This window comes from Protobothrops mucrosquamatus, unplaced genomic scaffold, assembly GCF_001527695.2.
Source record: "Protobothrops mucrosquamatus isolate PMUCROS unplaced genomic scaffold, P.Mucros_1.0 scaffold3846, whole genome shotgun sequence".
In the NCBI taxonomy this organism is placed as follows: Eukaryota; Metazoa; Chordata; class Lepidosauria; order Squamata; family Viperidae; genus Protobothrops; species Protobothrops mucrosquamatus.
In genome coordinates, this window is record NW_015389796.1 from 21,251 (window position 1) to 38,265 (window position 17,015).

The 17,015-nt window shown below is 36.5% G+C and overlaps 1 protein-coding gene across 1 annotated transcript in view; it reads right to left on the reverse strand.

Moving 5' to 3' along the window:
• The window catches only part of LOC107298285 (zinc metalloproteinase-disintegrin-like ACLD), a 25,370-nt gene extending 11,077 nt beyond the window's left edge, over window positions 1-14,293 (reverse strand). The window contains 9 exon segments of the mRNA XM_015827659.2: window positions 1,282-1,482; window positions 4,663-4,734; window positions 5,409-5,471; window positions 7,755-7,950; window positions 8,867-8,943; window positions 10,088-10,166; window positions 11,084-11,154; window positions 12,003-12,100; window positions 14,116-14,293. Coding sequence (XP_015683145.1) covers window positions 1,282-1,482; window positions 4,663-4,734; window positions 5,409-5,471; window positions 7,755-7,950; window positions 8,867-8,943; window positions 10,088-10,166; window positions 11,084-11,154; window positions 12,003-12,100; window positions 14,116-14,278 — 1,020 coding nt within the window. The 5' untranslated portion in view covers window positions 14,279-14,293.
• Between the last annotated feature and the right edge of the window lie 2,722 nt (window positions 14,294-17,015).

Genomic DNA, 17,015 nt, shown 5'->3' on the forward strand with positions numbered 1-17,015 from the left:
CTTTCTGCAAACCCCTCGACCTGTCCTCAGTTACTACCAGTTTTCAGAACATTAGAATTCATTTTAGGCTCTAGTCTCAGAAACCATTTAACTAAGCAGGTCTGTTAAAAATATTCAGGATGCATTTTCATTGTATGGTGAGTCTGGCTGGTGTTAGCGTGAATGAGGTTGGGGAGAGGGGTTAGCATGTTGTCTGAATGCAGCCCATTGGGTTAATTTAATTCCGTTAACTATGCAAACCCCAAATACATATTTATTTAATAGATTTTGTCTATCAATTTAGCTGTGGGGTTATTGCAGACTAGATGGTTTTGGGAAAGATGATTGGGTGGAAAGTCAAATCAACATCTGTGGAAAAATAAAATGGATTTTTTTTGTTATTTTTTAATATTCTCTCTTGTATTTAGATCTGCCCTCCATCTAGCCCCTATTTCATAAGACCTACTTGTTATGCAAGTATCCTGTAAGATTCCTCACAACACAATTGTTATTTGTGCAATATCTTATAGATATAAGACAAGAAATATATCATTTTCTCACTCATGAAATTGTATGACAATACAATTTGGTATTGTCATACAATTATGGTATGATGGTATCTGGAACTGAGCAGTTAAGACAGTGGGCTTGTTGACTGGAAGGTGGACAGTTTGAGACCCAAGTTCTGCCTGATGCAGTGAGCTCCAGTCCAGCAGTTCAAATGCACAGAAACATAAGTAGATAAATAGGTACCATTTGGGGGAAGATAATAGCATTCCGCGTGCTTTTGGCATTTGATCATGCAGGCCACATGACCATGGAAGCATCTTTGGACAATGCTGGCTCTTCAGCTGTGAATCAGAGTTGAGCACAACCCCCTAGAAATGGCAGGGAAACACACACACACACACACACACACACATTGCTAAGCACCATATATAGATTGGGTATTTTATTATTTTACTTTATTCTTGGTTTACTAATGTATAATGCAAGTGTTCATTGAGTTGGTGCCGATGGGAACCAAAACATTATTTAATTGAATTAAAAATGCATGTGTAAGTACAGCAAAAGTATACCAGGATAATCATTTGAGTTTCAATTTTAAATCCAGGTGAAATGAAATCAAGCTGAGTTTTTCACCTGCAATCATTCAATGACTTCTCAAAAAAGCTCTTATTTACAAAATAAGTGGTTGACTTTGACCCAGAAACATAGTTCACACATGGTTTAAAGCAAACAGCATAGAGCAAAAGCTCTGTGCAAGCACTAACCTTCCCATTATCCTCCACTCCCAGCCACCCCCATTCCCTTTCCCCACAGTGAGACGTACGTGAATAACTGAGCGCAATCATGACTTCTCTGCTTCAGCAAGACTGTCGCTCTCCAGACTCCAAATAAGGCCAAAGTAACATTTGCTGCTGACTGCACGTTAATCTTATCTCTGTCCAACCAAATTACTAGGCCAGTCAATGCTACACGAATATTCAAAGGGATGCAAATCTGTCAGGTGGACATGGCATCAGTCAGAAACTCAAACAAAAGTAAACCTTGAAAAACATTTCAAAATTAAAAAGCAACCGACATTGGCCTCTACAGGCAGGTTAAAAAAAAATAGACCTAGGCATCAATAGCAGAGAAATCTCTGGAGCTCAAGGTTGAAGTCCTTGGTGCTCTCTGAGTTTGCTGCTTTGCTTACTCATGTGGAGTAGTCAGATAATGAAATGTCTGCAAGGAAACCACCAAGCTCAGACAGCACTGAGGACTCTATATATTGGGGAATAATAATAATGTTGATGAGAGTTGACTCATCAATCTTCCTGTTCTCTCCCTGTTTCTAGCTGATCATCAACAGTGAAAATGTAAACAAGGCTAATAGAAGACTGTGATAGGAGTGTATCTCCTCCTAAGTATCACAATCCACATCAAGTTGAGTTCCTCTCTCCAGGTTTCTTCTCAGGGATCAGTTTCATAATCAACTGAGCTTAGAATAGGCTGACTCTGTCCATCTCTTTCTTTAAAAAAATATATTTTATTAATTTCCCAATTTTACATTTAAGTAATTAAAAAGCAATGTGGTGACTGGGTTAATCAATAGTTCAATAACAAAATCTTTAGTACAAATCTCAAGTTGCAACATCAAATAGTTCTTCTCTTTTCCCCTTAACATTTACTGTCTCGTATTCAAACTAGTACATTGGTTGTTCTTGCTTTGACATGCAGTTCTTATTATATCAACTCAATAAAAACATCATTATTACATTTATCAATAAATTTTTAGCTTATACATGTCTTAATTACATTCAATCTTCATAAACAATCCATATCCTGTTATTAATTTTTACCCAATTTTTAGTTTCTCATCAACATTCCAATTTAACCTTTGATATTTATATTTATTTGGTTATATTTATAACCAAGATTTCTCTTATCTCCATTCATAACAAAATCTAATATCCAAAATACACATTTTATCTATTTGAATGTAATCTTGTTTTATTTCCTAAGAGTTATTTATTTCCCACCATATTAAATCATCTACTTAATAATACAATATTCCCTTTGATAAATCAAAACCATTATGTATATTACTTGGGTTAATCAATAAATCAAACATATTCATAATAATTGATTTTCTTTTTCCTTTTAGGTCTAATTTTTAAATATTAAACAGATAAAGTCCTTATTTTCAACTAATTTCCAAGTATTTTGAATCTAATGACCAGAATTCCCCTTATTTCAACTTCTCCCTTTAAATCTCTAATTAATAATATGAAATCCCCTCTAATAAGTCAAAACCCCAATTTTATTTAACCTTATTCTGGCTTTCTTCCTTTGCCAATTAGGCTTCCATATCAGTGCTTTTAGATCATCAAATAGATCTCCCTCTATTATTATATATTTTATTTAAATTAAAGGAGACCATTTAATTGTCATTTTTTGGAAGGACTAGCCCATTTGTATTTGTTATGTTGTCTCCCTGTTATTCCAATTCCCCATGCTTGCCCTGATATGTTTGTCTTCCATTCAATCTGTTCTTCTTTTTCAAATTTCTTCTGGTTTATATAGAAAGTCATTTCCATTTTTAGTGTTGTCACTTCCTTTTCTGGATTTTCCATCAGCTGTATTTGTTGGTCAATTGAGTCCTCTGTCTTAATATTTGATTGTCCCACTTCTTCTGTTATCTTCTGCATTGTTGGTTCTTTGATTATAGTCAAAGTTTGGGTTTGTGTATCTAAGCTGGCATCTTGACCTTTTATGTTAAGTCTTATTTTATCACAAGCTAAAAGAATGGTTTCATGTATTGCTTTCAACATGGAAAGGATCTTTTCCTGGTCTTCATCCATCTCTTTCACATGTTTATAAATAGTCTTTCTAGTAGAAGTTGTTTGTGAAGCAAGATTTTATAATCCAAGGTATTTCAACATCTCATATAGTGACCAATATTCCTCAAATGAAGAGATAGGAAAACAGTTTCTCACTTATAAATCTGAGAGTCAATAAAGGTTTACATTCACAGTTCAAGTAGGCCAGTTATGCCACTCAGCTGTACTCTTATAGCTAAGTCTCTCACAGGTGGTGCCAAGGTCAGAAAAGTCTTATCTCAGGTCTGGGCTTTGAGCCAAGTCTCTTTTAGGAAATAACAATTTGTAGTATCAAACATCACCACAAGATGTCACCAATGCCATTTAAGGTTTTTTGAGTCCAAAATTTTTATAGTCCTTTTTCCAATTTTATTTCTTTTTTGTAGATTAAAAACAAGAGTAAAATAAAAATAGGAAAAAATTTGGTCCCCAAGTATCAAGAACATATAAATCCAATTAGATTAAAGTTGTTCTTTTAATGCTTTAATTCCCCAGGGTAGTCAGATGCCGCTATTCTTAGAGGGTAGAATAGAAATTCCCTTCCCTCTCTCCTCACAGGGGGAAAGATACTTCAGGTAGCTTTTACAGCAAGAGAAAGTACTTAGAGTAAAGAAGAGATCAGATCTCACCCAGTTTCATCTGCGTTGCTTTTGAAGTGCTTGGTAGTAAGTTTGACTTCGGCTGTCTGCAGCCTAATGATTGGCCATATTACTATGGCCAGTCTTTCCTCTGCCAGTTTGGAGGGCTGCCCCAGATCGAGCAGAAGGGCTGCCACCCTCCTGCAATCAAGAGCGGGTTCCCTCCTTGCTCGTCACCCCTACAGGGCGATTTTTGACCCTTTCCAGGGTCCACCAGTGGAGCGAAAAAGAATGCGGAAGACGGAGCTTGCCTTCCAAATGTCTGCGGCAGCCACAGCAACAAACCAGAAGTCTCTGTCCATCTCTTTCTAATCTCCCAATTCAGAACCATTAACCACAGCCTGAAAGAATCCAGCTACAGATATAGTCCTGATTGAATTCTTGCAACACTTTTGAATTTGCATCCTCCCAACACAGTGGCTATATTCCCATAAGAGGCTTATTAACCTAGTAACTGAAATAACCCATTTTCTGGGATGGCCTCACATGCTGGATCATCAGCTGGCCAAATTACCTAGTTTTAACTCACTCAAAGCCAATAAAGATAGCATTCTTGTAGAAATCCATCTTCTCTTTCTTTACCTGGTTAAGTGTGTTGTGTGAACACAGTGAAAATCTGGGCTGGGGCTGAGAGAAGTTTAAAATCAACAAGTGAAATAATATTTGCCTTGTCCTCTTACCTCATTCATAATGTTGACAAGTTCATACATTCTTGTTTTTATCTTTTTTAAATCGCCTTTGTATTTTGTGACCTACATAAAAGATAAAAATGTTAAGATGAGATCATAATTATAGGAAGAAGGGAAAGAAGGAGGGAGAGAAAGAACATATCAGTGAAAGGATCATTGAATTTGTTGATGTAATAATAATTTTTATCCAAGCAGTCCAAATAATTCTTTTGTGCTGATTTTTTAATCTACATTTGTACCATTAATATATTAAGGTTTTTAACTTTTCAGCAGCATACATGGGCTTTTTTCCTGGTTGGAGAAAATTTTGATCAGCCTACTGAAATGTTTTCCTAAATTGGATGCTATATTTCCATGTTCAGAGATGTGTGAGATAAGCATTTTTCACTATACATCTTTTTCTTCTTGTGTTGTCAATTTGGACAAACAAAGAGTGCAGGAATGTTTCAAAGAAACCTACAGAACTGTTTAACCAGTGTGGGATAAAAATAAATTTAAATGGAATCCAGGAAGAAAAAATGTGCAAATTAGAATATATTTACAAATGACTCTTAACTTTGTAAATATTGGTTGGATCCAATAACAAAAAATATCAAAGTTTATGATAAAGTACATTTTAAGAGAAAGCCAGTTAGGATGTTTATTAATCTCTTCAAAAATGCCCACATTAAAAAAGGCAGAAACAAAATGCTGTGCTCAATGCAGAAATAAAATGGAAAGATATCCAGGATACTTACCATTCCATGGTCCACAACTATGATAAACTCAACGTATTTTTTGGCATCCAAGTATGTTTGTTGCTAAACAGAACAATAAACAAAAGGCTGTTTAGACATGTTGCTCCCAGCAGCCAACAAAAATGATGGTCATCATCAGATAATCAGAAAATGCTTGTTTTACTCTCTGGTCAACTTTCAGAAATATTGGTTCTTTCAAGAAGACATTTATAGGGAGACAGCTTGTTAAAATTTTAGCCCTGGGCCTTGAGCCCTTCGGAATGGGGGCATGGAAGTTGCGGGTGAGCGCCTGCATCTCCACTTGCATGACCGGTGAGCAAGCATGGGTGGGTGTGCTCCATTTGCATGAGTGGGTGCGTGTGCCCACTGCTCACACAAATAGAGCTGGGTGCACGCATGACCCCGCTGCTCATGTGGAACCATCTCCTCCCCACCACTTGTCCACAAAATAGGAAAGGTTGGGGAATTCTGACTTAGAAAAAGTGCTGACAAAGTTTTGAGGAAAAAGTACATTATGCAATGGATTCTCAAGCACAAACAAAAGTGGTCACCTTAAAAAAATTCACTTTCTTTGTATTAATAAGGTGTGGCACTTGTTTCCAGTTAATCTGTTTTTGGAATTTATGATGCCTACATTTAAAGATAAAGGTATATATGAATACCTAATTCTGAACCAAATTTAATAGGAATAAGAACAGGCATATGAGAAAATTGCTCTCTTTGACCTGTTTTTCAGCCTGTCTAAATGATGCTCCAATGACTTTCTCACCTTTCCTTTTCCTTCTCAAACAAAGGATCCCAACCAATCACGTGAGAAACACGGTGATGTGGTCATGCTATGGAACCAATTAGACCTTGCCTGCAATCATATCACACTACGCATCAAAGACAAGGTAAGGGGAGGCAATCAGACATTTTGTGTCACTGAACTCACTCTAAATGGCCAAAGAATCGTACCTTTCTTTTCATGTAATTTTAAAACAATTACTGAAATATTGTTTCAGACTTCTCAGCCACAAGGAACAAGAAAACATAGTTAATTGCTCAGAGTATTTTCTTTATTGCTGTTCTCGTATAGACAGGAATCTTGCCAGACTAAAGCACACTGTGTGTAACCATGAGATACACCCTGTGAAGGTTTTAGGGAGGATCCCTTCGGGGCTTCTTTCTGCCATCCAAGGACTCATTGCTGATCTGCCTCTTGTTTCCCTGGGAAAGAGCCCCTCCCTCCTGCATTCCCCTGTTAGATTCCACCACTGGAGGACCCAGATTGCTCAGGAAGTAGACTTATGCTAAGACCTGAATGTGTGAGGGTGCGTTACTTGCTTCTTTCCCTAGGAAAGTGTACTCGTGTTTTTTCAGCACACAGAACTACAAGGCCAAATTGCCAATTCCAGAGTGCAATTTCTCTCCTTGCTCTCTGACAGCCACTTTCTTAACTCTGCTGCACAAGATCCAGTTTGAATAAAGTGATGATGACCTGACATTGAGAAAAGGACATTCAAGATAGAGGACCAATTAAGAACCAATTAAACATAAATAACCACAACTTGCTGAGGATAAAGAAACTTGAATTGCTAGAAACACTGAAGCCAAAAGGCAAACCAAACTTCACAATCAAATCTTCACTTGTCTTTTGGTATTCCATTGTAACAACCACATTTGTTCCATGTCAATTTTAATAAAAAAAACTTGAGATTTTGAACTTCTAGATATGTATCAGGCAGTTTCAACGTTTGCCATTCAAAGGAAGGAATGAACTGTCACTTTGGATGCAACATTTTGTTTTCTAATTTTTGTTCCTCCAGTAAAGGAGGAAAATATTGGGAGTATGAGGGTCAATTGTGACCAGATTCAATTTGGCACTTTTCATTCAGTCATTACATCAATTCAACTTGATGATTCAAATCAAATTGGAAAATGGAGTCAAGATTATGTAATGGTTTTATCAGACATCTCAAAACTGTTAAATATTTCAAACCAGTTTCTCCCCCTATCCCAAGTCCTCTCTGCATGCATAAAAGAGGCATCCAAATTGATAATTTAAATTACTTTTCAGAATTGACTTAGAAAGTGGAGATGATTTGGAGATTCATTTAAATCCATTTTGATTCAAATCTGTATGACCAAAGAAAATGTTATAAGCCTAAAACATGTATTTTCTGTTCATCAAGTTCCCATTATTTCTTTTATAACATGGCTAGAATAAAAAAAATAGAAATGGGGGGTCCTCCCTTTGGAATTCTATCTAATCACCCCTTCCCCAAAGAATTTCTCTCTTACTTTACATTTTAGAAACAAGTGAATGAATCCCGGTTCTCAAACTATGTTTACTATGAGACTTACTGCAGGAGTAAGATTTGACTGAGAGTCCTCTTTGATGGGCTCATCTGATTCCCAATTAGTCTCGGTTACCCCACACATTTTGGAGGCCTCGTCCTCTTTTTCTACGTTTTCATATTTGTAGACTGCATGGGCTTCACTGTCAGAAAACTTCAAAGGTTCCATAAGGTACATCTCCCCTTGAAGCTTGAAATGTCCTCTGTAAAACAATGTGGGAAAGGGTGATCAGAGATGGAGAAGCAACAGAATAGAATATTGTTAGTTCAGAGATAACCTGCACTGATGATGTTAGCCAGTTGGGTAATGAAACTCAGCTCTGAGACCCATTTTTAACTAACCATTCTATGTGTTTCTGAATCCCTTCTTAACACCCACTGAATTTTTTATTTTCTTTACTCAGCACTCTTATCGCTTTCTCATACATCTCAAAGATACAGCTATGAACAGAAAGATATAAGAGATTTCACATACTCAATACAACCACGAAATATCTGTACAGTCTTTGTTTGAAAATACTTTGGCATTGAATCCAATATTGCATATTTCCTAGGATGTTTAAAAAATAAAGTTTCTTATCATTCTGTTTTTCCTTTATTATTCTGTTGTTTTTCTTTTATGTTCCATCTTTTCATTTATTCTTCCACTGCATGGACACAGACTCTGTTCAAATGGGGTCTTTTAGTGCCTTCCTTCAGTAACAGATGTTGAGAGGACGTTGATTCTGACTATTGATAAGGACCTTCTGAATTTTGGGATCTTTATGTGGCTAAGATATCAAGCTGGCTGGAGAAGGTGTGCAGAGTGTCTCAAGAAAGTGTTTCTGGGTAGAACTGAAGAGTCTGCTTGCCTCTTCCTGTACACTTTCTAGCAAGGTATGCAATCTGAAACCTATTTATCTTCTCTACCTGTAACATCACTTCCTATATGTAAAGGAGACAGGGGCTTGGAAGCTCCTTTAGACACATCTGATTTAGTCTTTCTTAATTCTGCAGAAGTCTTGGATCACACCCAACTCATTTGCATGAAAAACTGATGTCCTTCATTTTAACTGTGACAACTCCAAGAGCAGTATATTATTCTTAATAAAATAAATAAAAGATTAGAGATTATCTTACTTCAAACCATTGCATGCACTGATGCTTGCAGTTGAGGCAGCATCATTCTGGATGCGTCCATGATAATAGCAGTGATCCTGGAGGGAGACAAGAGGACTACACTGGTTAAAGTTGGTTTGTAGTGTGATTTGATGAGCAGAAGTACAGTTCCAATGTATTCCACCACATCAATGAAATATTAAGACAGCAATTATTCAGAAAATTTTGATTCAGGGGGACAGAAGACCTGCTTAATATTGATTGTTGCAAAATGAACATAAGATAAATGCAAGTCTCCATAAATCAAGTCACACTGCAGGGTAAGTCCCACTGATGGCACAAAGCTAAGAACTTTTGGGCAGACAACTAACATACAAATATAAAATGTGTTCTTGGAGGTCAACTCTAGTGCTGAACCACAGGATTTGCTGAAGAAACTTTCAGACTTGATGGTTGTCCTACGTTCTGAAATCTTACCATAATGTATGAAAAAATTCACATTTACTAATGATACCAAATAGTCATTATTTCCTTGAGCTCACACAAGGAAAGTTTCAGAATATACAGGGAGATATAATTCCTAGCATTATCTGGAAGCAGGATCCATGTAGACATTAAAATCAAGAGATTTCAGTTTCACACTAAATAGGAGCAATTTGTATGACCTTTGAAGATGCTAAGCCAGAAGTAGATAATTTTTGGAGACAGAGGATGCACATTTAGATCAATTTGGGAGCAAGGAGCCAAGGACTTCACAAAGCATGTTAGTGCTGTCATTTTTTTGCAGTTGGCAGGCCATGTTCTGAACCCTTTTAATGTGAAAGATATTTTATGGATTTCTGTATAGGAGCAAAGTGAATTGTTATCACTTTTGGTATTACAAATAAAAGACTTTGCATGTATCCCTGTAGTCTGATTTCAAAATAAAAATATAGATCTTATAAACCTGATGTTCTCATAATAAATCTATTTGTGAAATTCACTCCCCAAAATGCTGGCTTTTAACCAGTAGGAAAGAACTGGATGATTGAAATACTGCCATGGTAATTCAATGAGTAAAACAATCTGGATTTAACAATCCATACATCCTTATAAGAACATATCAATATAAGATACTTCATACATATACAGCCCTCCTTATTTGAGTAGCCTGGTGTCGTTCTTGTATATTTGTAATATTGTGCACAAACATTTGCTTCAATTTACTTCCTAAAAGCAACACTCTTAAAAGTAAGACCCTACCTCAACCGAGGGGTATGTTGTAATTTCTCTGCCATCAGGGGAATAATGAGTCTCGCTGTAATCTTTTGAAAAAAGTCCTCTGCAAAGAAGAGAATATCTATGTCAGGAATTAAGTAAGACTGAGATAATTTTATAATAAGTTCACAACTACTGTATAGTGGAAATGTAAGCATCTTGTTTGGTATCAAAAGAATGGAGCAGGTATTTCAATCCCATGGCTATTTAAGAGGAGGGCTGCGCATACTAGATTCACCCGAGGATAGAGATTTACACCAAGGAAGCTGTGCAATTCTCTTCATCAAGGCTCAGAGAGGAGAATGATTGACCAGGAGAAGACATTTTCTATTGCGTCTTCTTTTTATTCTTCTGGTCTATGCAACAGTCTGATGAAACTGCTTGGTCTATAAAGGGGAGCAGTATATTCATATCTTGATTTACAGTTGAAATGGAACGCCTCTGAGAAGACTCATATGGCATTCTTTAAAAAAAAGTGTAGTGAAATCGGGGCTTGTTTCGGTCATGTCACCTTTTGGGCCTTAAAAGGACATGACATTTCCTGCCTTTCCTGCTTTAACATATAAATTCTGATGTAACTTGATCAGCTATGTAGGTCTCGTAGGAAATGTTATTCAGATTGACGGACTGTCTGTAAAGAAGCATAAACAATCATTTTTAAATCTCTGCAATATTTCACAACTAACCTAGTTAATTCAAGTGATAAAGGTTATGAGCCTTGAATGGTTCATCTTTGATAAAAATTGTTATGGTCGAGCAGTGTACTACAGGAAAGCATGAGTAAAAAAAATCTCAGTTCTGAGGTAAGATATAATTAACATGCTCAATATCTATATCCATTTTTCCTACACAGTAACATTTAGTTTAGTGTTAATTTCCAAAGAAAGGAATGCAATTATTATTTCTCCTATATTGTGTCCAGGAATATACATTTTCCACATTGTCCAAATGAACTTAAGAAAAAGAACTGAGTTAACATACTTATTTTTTTCCAGGTGAAGGACCACTGGCTCTCCATTCACCTTAAATTCATATTGCATGGTGTCTTCATACTGAAAAGCAAAGAATTCAGGGTTTATTTTTTTAAAAAATAGGCAAATAAAGTATGTACTCTCTTGACAACTCTACACCTGTATCAATTTAAATCTAATGAATAATTTGCCATAGCCAAATTATTTATTAGATTTAGAGTATTTCATCTGGTGCTTTGAACTGTAAGATCTTAAATTAACTTTCCTGCATAAATTCAAGATCTCATTCTCTAATTGAATATCTTGGTGAATGAGGTTGAGCTGGGACAGAGAGATTGACTCAAAAGTCATCCAGTGATAGACATGAATCTGGTTCTTAGAACTAATCTTGAGTTGTAACCACCAAACCATCTTCCCCTAGAAACACATCTTTTATATTTCTAAGTGATGCATGTAGACATGCAGAGTTTAAATTAAGTACTTTACTGTATTCTGCCTATAATACAGGAATCTCCCTAGGCTGCTTCCCTTCTCTTCAGAACAGATAGATAAGCTTTAATGAAATTTCCTGGGGGGGGGGAGAGGATGTCAGTCCTGGATCTGTTGCAGCTGTGATGTGACTCAAGGCTAATTCTGTACTTGATCCCTCTTTACTGAACGGCTGCGGGTCTCCCAACACTTTATGAGTTATACTAACCTATACATATTAGGAAATTCTGTTTGTAAATTGCCATGAGTCTCCTCAATTTTGTGTGAACTGGGCGGCCATATAAATTTGTTTAATTAATACATAAATAATTCAAGCAGGAACATACCGGTAGATTGCAATGCAAAATCCAGATAACCATTAGATGGCACCAAAGGAATATCAAACTTTCTGTGGGCTGACAAGAAATAATTTGTTGATGAAACAAAGATCTTTTTCTTACCTTTGGCTGAACTGCTCTTTGGGGCAATGCAGTGACTTTTCGTGGATACACGACTTCATAATCATTAACGTTCCCAGATTCCAGGATTATAGAGCTCCCTTTGTAAGGAAAAAGAAAAGAAGATTTAGTTTACTTTGGGATGTTATTCTACCATTCTCACATCCACAAAACAATTTGTTATTCAGTTATCAGTGAAGAATGGAATCTTTTTCTAGTGGGACACAGCACAGAAATCCAGATTTTCTCTGGGAAGGCAATTTGCTGAATCATTTTTGGGAGCTGGAAATCTAACTAGAGGCATTGCTTTGGGCAGGTGCAAAAGAAACATTTTGGAGCTTGAATAATCAGAAAGAAATAAATAAATAATCTCAACCAATCTGCAAGTTTGTGCACTGAGTGATAAGGATAACACGAGAAACTGTAAATCACAATAATCTGATTCATACAATTCAGTAAACCATACTGCATTATGGTTTAGCATATCCGTTAGTTAAAAGCTAGGCAAACTTAGCTTGTTATGCAGCTTATTAGTAATTCCTTTCAGTTGAACTGCTATTTCACTGCCATCCTAATAGTTTTGCTGACTTTCCTTTCTTTCATTTTTAAAAGAATCTATGGACAGCGCACAGCATCATAATTATCACTGGAGCACCTAACAACATGTAAATAATGTAGTGATTTCAGAATTAGACCAATAGCTGAACAATTTAGAGTTGGTCCCCATATGGACATTGCATGGTCAACTGATATTTGTTCCTTAACTCATTTTGTAAACATGGCAGTCTGATACCTGCAGGTACTCTTCGATGTACAATCACAATTGAGACCAAAATTTGTTAGCAGATTAATGGAAGGGAAGGGGTAAAGTTATGCTTATAGTTGCAAGTGGAAATAAAAGAATAAACTCAAATATCAACAACCACAGGGCATGGGAAAGAAACTGCTAGCCAAACACCTACAGAAGTGAGACAGAGACAGAGGGAGAGAGAGAAAAAACCCACTAGCATTTGGCCCTGGAAATGTGTATTTTCAGACTGATGGGCAGCCCCAGACAAAAGAATACATCTTCCTCATAACTATTTATGTACTACCCATTTGTACCTGGTGCTCCCAGAATCATGGGAGGGGTTCAATTCCACCTACTAGCAAGGAAGCTTACTATTCCTCTCTTGCTTAGAGCACAGAATAAGCAGCAATTTCCCTTCCATCTCCCTTTCTTCTTTCCTATATTGTTCTCCATGAATTATTGCTAGTAAGGCCATCTCCATCTTTCCTTGCTATTTTTTAAAAAAACAAACAAAGAAAGAAAGAAAAACCAGGGCTATGGCAGTGAGTCTATAACCCTTAATTGTGTTTGGCAATTTCTGAATCAGTTGAGTATTGTTGTTTGTAATGATATGTGGGAATGACTTGGGAGACAGGAAGAAGAGCCATAGACTGGTCAACTGGCATGGAATAAGTATCTCAGCCCACAAAAGGAAGCAGAACTTGGGAAGAATTTCAGAAGGGAACCTCCCTGGTTTTCTGCAGAGTAAAAGGAAAGGAGGGAAGAAATAATTTAAAATAATTCAAAATCTTGCAGTGAGAAAAGTTAGTGTCATATTATCTTGACTATAGTTTGAAGATTCTCTGTAACAACAATAGCACTAGCTTTTGTTTGTCTGAATATTATGCATGTTTAATTACAGGATGTCTAATTGACCTATTGAAAGAAAATTAAAACCGAAAACACTTTATTTTTCTTTAACATTTTGCTTTTTGAAATTTTTTTGCCACAAACTCTGTCTCTCTCTCTTCTTCAGTATTTGAATTCTTTTTTTAAAACTCACATTATTGAAAAACATTCTCTCCAACTTGAATGTGCCTTTCTTCTGAAGATCTTAGGACTTTTCTTTCTTAGGATCTGCTTGTGGCTTGACAAAATTTAAGCAAATACCAAGAAACCATTTATGTCAATTTAGAACAAATGTGATCCTTGAGACCATTCTTTTGCTAAATCTGTAGAAACTGAAGTGGAGCAAATTTAGGTTAATTGTCAAAAATAAAACCCAAAACAAAATCCACCAACATAGCAGTGAGAATCTGAACAAGGGAACCAAAGAGAACATCTTACCTTGATAAGGAAAAACTGCTAAGCATATGGTTACCAAGAGAACCTGGATCATTTTGGAGGCTGGATTTGACTTGAAGACAGGCAATCTCTTCCTGCTTTCAAGTCAATCTGACCTCTTCCTCTGTTGACTATGAGAAGCAAGGAACGGGTCCTTCAGCTTCATTCATGCCCTCATATGAGAAGATGTTTGCTAAAGGATTTGCACAAATTCTGAGTTGTAACAATACTACTGGAGGGCAGTTTTCCAGCTGGCTTAGCGCATGTCACTCCAAAAATGGCAGCTGAAAGGGTTCGTTCAAGGCATCCCCAAAGGAAAAGCCCAAAGGAGGCTATTAATTGGTCACAGCAGACCTTTCCCTGGCTCACCTGTTAATACAACTAAATTTGGGGCCTCTGGTGCATGGGGTCTTAAATGCCAAGAGTTGGTTTTTACAGTATTTTGTGAGGCACTTTTGGAGCAATGTAGAATCCTTTCAGTATTGCTAGCATTGACTGAATCCATGTCAATGCATTTGCCTAAGGGATCCCTGATTTCACTACAGGGGGAAAAAAAACCCTCCGTGCCTTAATAGATTCTCACTTTGTAGAGAACTCAAGAACTTTTGTTATCTCTTCATATAGTTCCTTCAACAGCCCCTCCATTTTCTGAAACAGGGGATTTATATGTTGATGCAAATGTCAGCTGCAATAATATGCATTCAGAGTGTGGCCAATTAATCGGTGGAATGGTTTGCTTTCAGAAGTTGTGGGTGCTCCAAGATGGGATGTTTTTCAGAAGAAATTGGACAACCCTTTGCCTGGAATGGTATAGGATCTCCTGCTTGATCAGGGGGCTAGACTAGAAGATCTATATGATCCCTGCTATCCTGTAAGGGCCATTTAAAAAGGAACTATGAGATGAATCACAGAGCAGAGTGAATCATTTCAATTGCCTTAAGAGGATCCACTTTCCCCCTATAATTTATTTATTTATTTTATTTTTTTATTTTTCATAATTTATATGCCGCCCTTCTCCCCACGGGACTCAGGGCGGCTCACAGCATATTAAAATAACACAATACAAACAACACACACAACATTTCCCCTATAAAAGCCAATTAAAACCAAATATTTGTAGCTGTGACATTATTAAAATCATTAAAAATTATCCCTATTTAAAATCCCTATTTAATCTCTCCTTTTGTCTCCACCTGGGATAGAAATCTATGAAGGCACAATAAAGAGGAGTGTGGAAAAAGGGGCACTACCCACCCTATTCTTAAAGGCAAAGCAGAAATCTTTGGTGAATGAAAAGGAAATGAGGAAAATCTACTTTTGATTAGTTTGTTTGGCAATTTTTGGGGAAAGAAAGCCCACAGTAGAAACAGCAGCTTCATTCCAAGAGGACAAAGGCAAAATAACCATCTCTTCATTTAGAAACAAGGAGGTATGGGAGCCTTTGAAAGTCTCTTTGGTCGCCAACTTGGTTTCTTTCATCTTGGTTTATTTCAAGATGTTGTTATTATTATTGGATCAATTTTATTTTCTATCCTTGACAATAGCCAAGTACTATCCTATAATTTGTACAGAATGCCACATTTACTCTAATCCTTTTTAGATATTTTAGAACAATTATATTTTCCCATTTTATACTATTTAACTTTGATTTGTGTATTGTATTTACTGGTTACTTATTATATATTGTCATAATCTAGGAGTTATTAGGAACTAAATCAAATAATATTATCTTGGTCAAAGAGAACAAACATAAAGAGAAAACTCATCAATGTAATCTAAGAAAATTGCTGCAGAAGAGCTATATTCAAGAATCTCTTTTATTCTCTTACATTCATCTCCTCATTTCCTCCATGGAGCTCAAGTGACATCAGTTCTCATTTTATCCTCACAGCACCAATCTTGGGAGTTAGTCTGGGCTAAGAAAAATAATTGTCCAAAATCACCCAGTGAGATGCATGGTAACTGGCGACCTAAACATGGCTATCCTGAGTCCATATGATGGACAATCTAACGCTAGTAGACTCAGGGAGGAAATTGTAAAGGACTATAAAAAGAAATTACATGACTATTTTGATAATAATCTAGGCAACTGGACAGACCTAACAACTGTCTGGAAAGGTAGTAAGGCAGTTATGAGGGGTTATTTCATACAATATAATCAGTTAGAGAATAAAAAAAAATCTCTGGAAAAGACTGAAAATTGCTGCATAAATGCTGTATTCAAGAATCTATTTTATTCTCTTACATTAATCTCCCTCATTTCCTCCATGGAGCTCAAGATATACATGACATGACTTGAGAGTTAGTCTGAGCTAAGAAAAATAATTGTCCAAAGTCATCCAGTGAGTTGCATGGCAACTGGAGACCTAAAGATGGCTATCCTGAGTCCAATCCAACATCTTAATTTATATCACACTGGCCCTTGAAAAAGATACCAAAGTAAAATAAATGTTAAAATTCATTGGAAAGTCTAGAATAGACCTTGGTAGATTTGCAAATGATTCAAAGCATGCTGGGATCATTCTTCCTTTTTGCAACTTAACCTTTTTTTTAAAAAAAAGTTAGGCAGGGAATCTTAGAGAAGTATTTTCTCCAGGAAGTTAATATCCGTTTCACCCCACTCATCAGTTGATCGAAACTTCTTTGAAAAGGCAAGAAAAACTGAAAATATTTGTGTGGGCACAGACTTTGCAGGCTGAAAGTCCTCCTGAATCACAACGTCAATAGAAAAGGAAAGAGAACAAAGTCTCATTTGTCATTTATGAGCTGTCAATAAATTGTTTCCAAAGAGGGTGATGTTTACTGTAAACAAGGAGACGTGGTTCCTTGCCAAGCCGCAATATTCCATAACTGGCAGCAGCCATTTCCAATACACTTATAGAATTGTTACACTGGGATTAAAG